The 2,503-nt window shown below is 58.2% G+C and overlaps 1 protein-coding gene across 1 annotated transcript in view; it reads right to left on the bottom strand.

Moving 5' to 3' along the window:
- Positions 1 to 2,246, bottom strand: part of CD74 (CD74 molecule) — a gene marked incomplete at its 3' end in the record, with an annotated part of 2,668 nt that extends 422 nt beyond the window's left edge. Inside the window, exons 1-5 of the mRNA XM_010170726.1 lie at positions 1,973 to 2,246; positions 1,766 to 1,857; positions 1,626 to 1,679; positions 1,307 to 1,402; positions 997 to 1,087 (exon numbers count right to left, since the gene is read on the bottom strand). Of these exons, the coding sequence (XP_010169028.1) occupies positions 997 to 1,087; positions 1,307 to 1,402; positions 1,626 to 1,679; positions 1,766 to 1,857; positions 1,973 to 2,246 (607 nt within the window). The remainder of the gene's footprint in view (positions 1 to 996; positions 1,088 to 1,306; positions 1,403 to 1,625; positions 1,680 to 1,765; positions 1,858 to 1,972) is intronic.
- Between the last annotated feature and the right edge of the window lie 257 nt (positions 2,247 to 2,503).

Here is a 2,503-nt window from a genome sequence, read left to right on the forward strand (position 1 = left end):
CCCAGCCTCTGTGCCCAGCCTGTCCCACTGCTCTGGCACCCTCACAGTAAAGAAATTTCTCTCACGTTTAAGCAGACCCTCCTGTGTTCCAGCTTGTGCCTTTTGCCCCTTGTCCTGTCACTGGCCACCACTGAAAAGAGTCTGGCCCCATCCTCTGGACACCCGCCCTTTAGATATTTATAGAAATTGATAAGGTCCCCTCTCCGTCTGCTCTTCTCCCGGATAAACAGACCCAGATCTCTGTCTTTCCTCATAAGAAAGATGCTCCAGGCCCTTAATCATCTTTGTAGCCCCTGCTGGACTCTCTCCAGAAGTTCCCTGCCCCTCTTGAAGTGGAGAGCCCAGAACTGGACACAGTACTCCAGATGCAGCCTCACCAGGGCAGAGTAGAGGGGGAGGATCGCCACCCTCAACCTGCTGGTCACACTCTACTGAATGCACCCCAGGAGACCACTGGCCTCCTTGGCCACAAGGGCACACTGCTGGCTCATGGTCAACTGGTCGTCCACCAGCACTCCCAGGTCCTTCTCTGCAGGTCTGCTTTCGAGCAGGTCACCCCCCAGCCTGTCCTGGTGCCTGGGGTTATTCCTCCCCAGGTGCAAGACCCTACACTTGCCCTTATTGAACCTCATCAGGTTCCTCTCTGCCCCTCTCCAGCCTGTCCAGATCTCAAAAACATAAAAGGAGAACAAGCCTCACCCTGGTGATCTTTCTAAAGCTCTTGGGATAGCCAAGGACATGGTGTGGTGCTCTGGCTTTTTGGACATTCACTCATCCCAAATGTCCTGTGGGCAGTGGCTCCTTTATGAACTGAAGGCCAGCGACCCCCCCATGGAACAGAGGCTCCCCGTGGAACAAAGAGATCCCCATGACCAGTCAGGGGATGGAGGGTTCTCTTGCCTTTGGGATGCCCTGTGCTGGCACCTCCTGGTGGGTGGTTGCTCCCAAAGGGCCAGTCCCAACCCTCCCCAGCTCAGCACCCCCCATCCCTGATACCTTTCTCCGCTGGGATGGCCTTACGCTCCTTTGGCTTGGGGTTCTTGGCCATTTCAAACAGCAGCCACTTGTGCATCCAGCCTTCAAAGGACTGCAACAAAGGGAACCACAACATTAACCAGCACGGGATGGGGCCACAAGCTCCACCTGGGGCCAAGGAAGGTCATGAGCACCACCACCTCCTTTGGGGTGGGAGTAACCCAAGCCTGGCTGCAGCAGGACTTTGTTTTTCCAGGTGGGGACACCCCAGTCCATCCCCAAAGAAGGGTGCTCCTGGAAAGGGAAGAGTGAGACTGCAGCAAGCACTGACCTTCCAGTCCATATCAGTCATGGTGTTCTTCAGGGTCTTCAGGTTGTCCATCAGGTTGTCCTTCAGCTCTGGGAATGTCTTCCTGGAGTCTGCTTGCTGCAGAGTGACCCCCACCATGAGACAGGGCAAAATTAAAACGAGGTGGGGGGTGAAGCTCTGCTTATATCAGCCAGATGGACATTGCAGGAGGCCAGGAGCTCCCACCAGCTCTGAGCACCCCAAGACGCCCCAGACCCAGTGAGCTGGAAGCAGAGGGTCCCATCACTTCCTGCAGCTCAGGGGACAACTATGGGGCTGGTGGGGGAGTGGGAGACCTTACCAGCAGCAGGTGCTTCACTTGGTCCTCGGTTTTGTTGCTGGCAGGGGCCGTGTCCTCAAGAGAAAAGGCAAAGGGGCAGCGTGAGCAGGAGGGCTGGCAGCAAACCCCGAGGGCAGCAGGCAGCACTGGGCATCTCTTACCATTTTGGCTACAGAGGAGGCAAAAGCCACATCCCTCATGACCAGGGGCGTGTTCACCATGGCCATCTTTATCTTGTTCATTGGCTTGGCACCTGCTGAGGAAGGAGCAGCATGAGGGGCTGTGTGGTCCAGCAGGACCTGTCCCCTCTCCCCAGCCATCCCAACACCACCACCATCACCACGCTGGTGCCTTGTGGGGTTACTGACTGGAGGGCAGCTTCCTCTGCAGTGCCTCCAGCTGCAGGTTCTGGGAGGTCCTGGTCAGCTTGCTGATCTGCCCGCTCTGCTGGTAGACGAAGTAGATGGTGACAGCCTGGCCAGCGATCAGCAGGGCCACCAGGATGGAGAGCGTGGAGAGGGCAGCTTTGCGGCCCCACGCAGACCTGCAGGACACGGAGAGCGAGCTCAGCCCCAGCCACCAGCAGCAGGAGATGTCCTTGTACCCATCACCACCCTCAAAAACCCCTCCTGCAGCCCACATCACCCCCCTGAGCTGCCCAAACGCCCCCCTCCCGGGGGGTTTGCAGCCAGACAAATGCAAATTCCCCCGTCACTGTGGTGCAGAAGTGAAATCCCAGCGTGAAGGTCATTCCTCTGCGTGAGGGAACCGAAACCCACCGCGGGGAGAGGGGGAGGGGGCGGGAGAGGGGGACCCGAGAGCATGTGGGGACACGGGGGGTGCGGGCTGGGCGCTGCCGGGGATTTTGGGGCACAGCATCACTTTGGGCATTGCCTTTT

The sequence above is a fragment of the Antrostomus carolinensis genome, unplaced genomic scaffold (assembly GCF_000700745.2).
Source record: "Antrostomus carolinensis isolate BGI_N321 unplaced genomic scaffold, ASM70074v2 scaffold8446, whole genome shotgun sequence".
Lineage (NCBI taxonomy): Eukaryota > Metazoa > Chordata > Aves > Caprimulgiformes > Caprimulgidae > Antrostomus > Antrostomus carolinensis.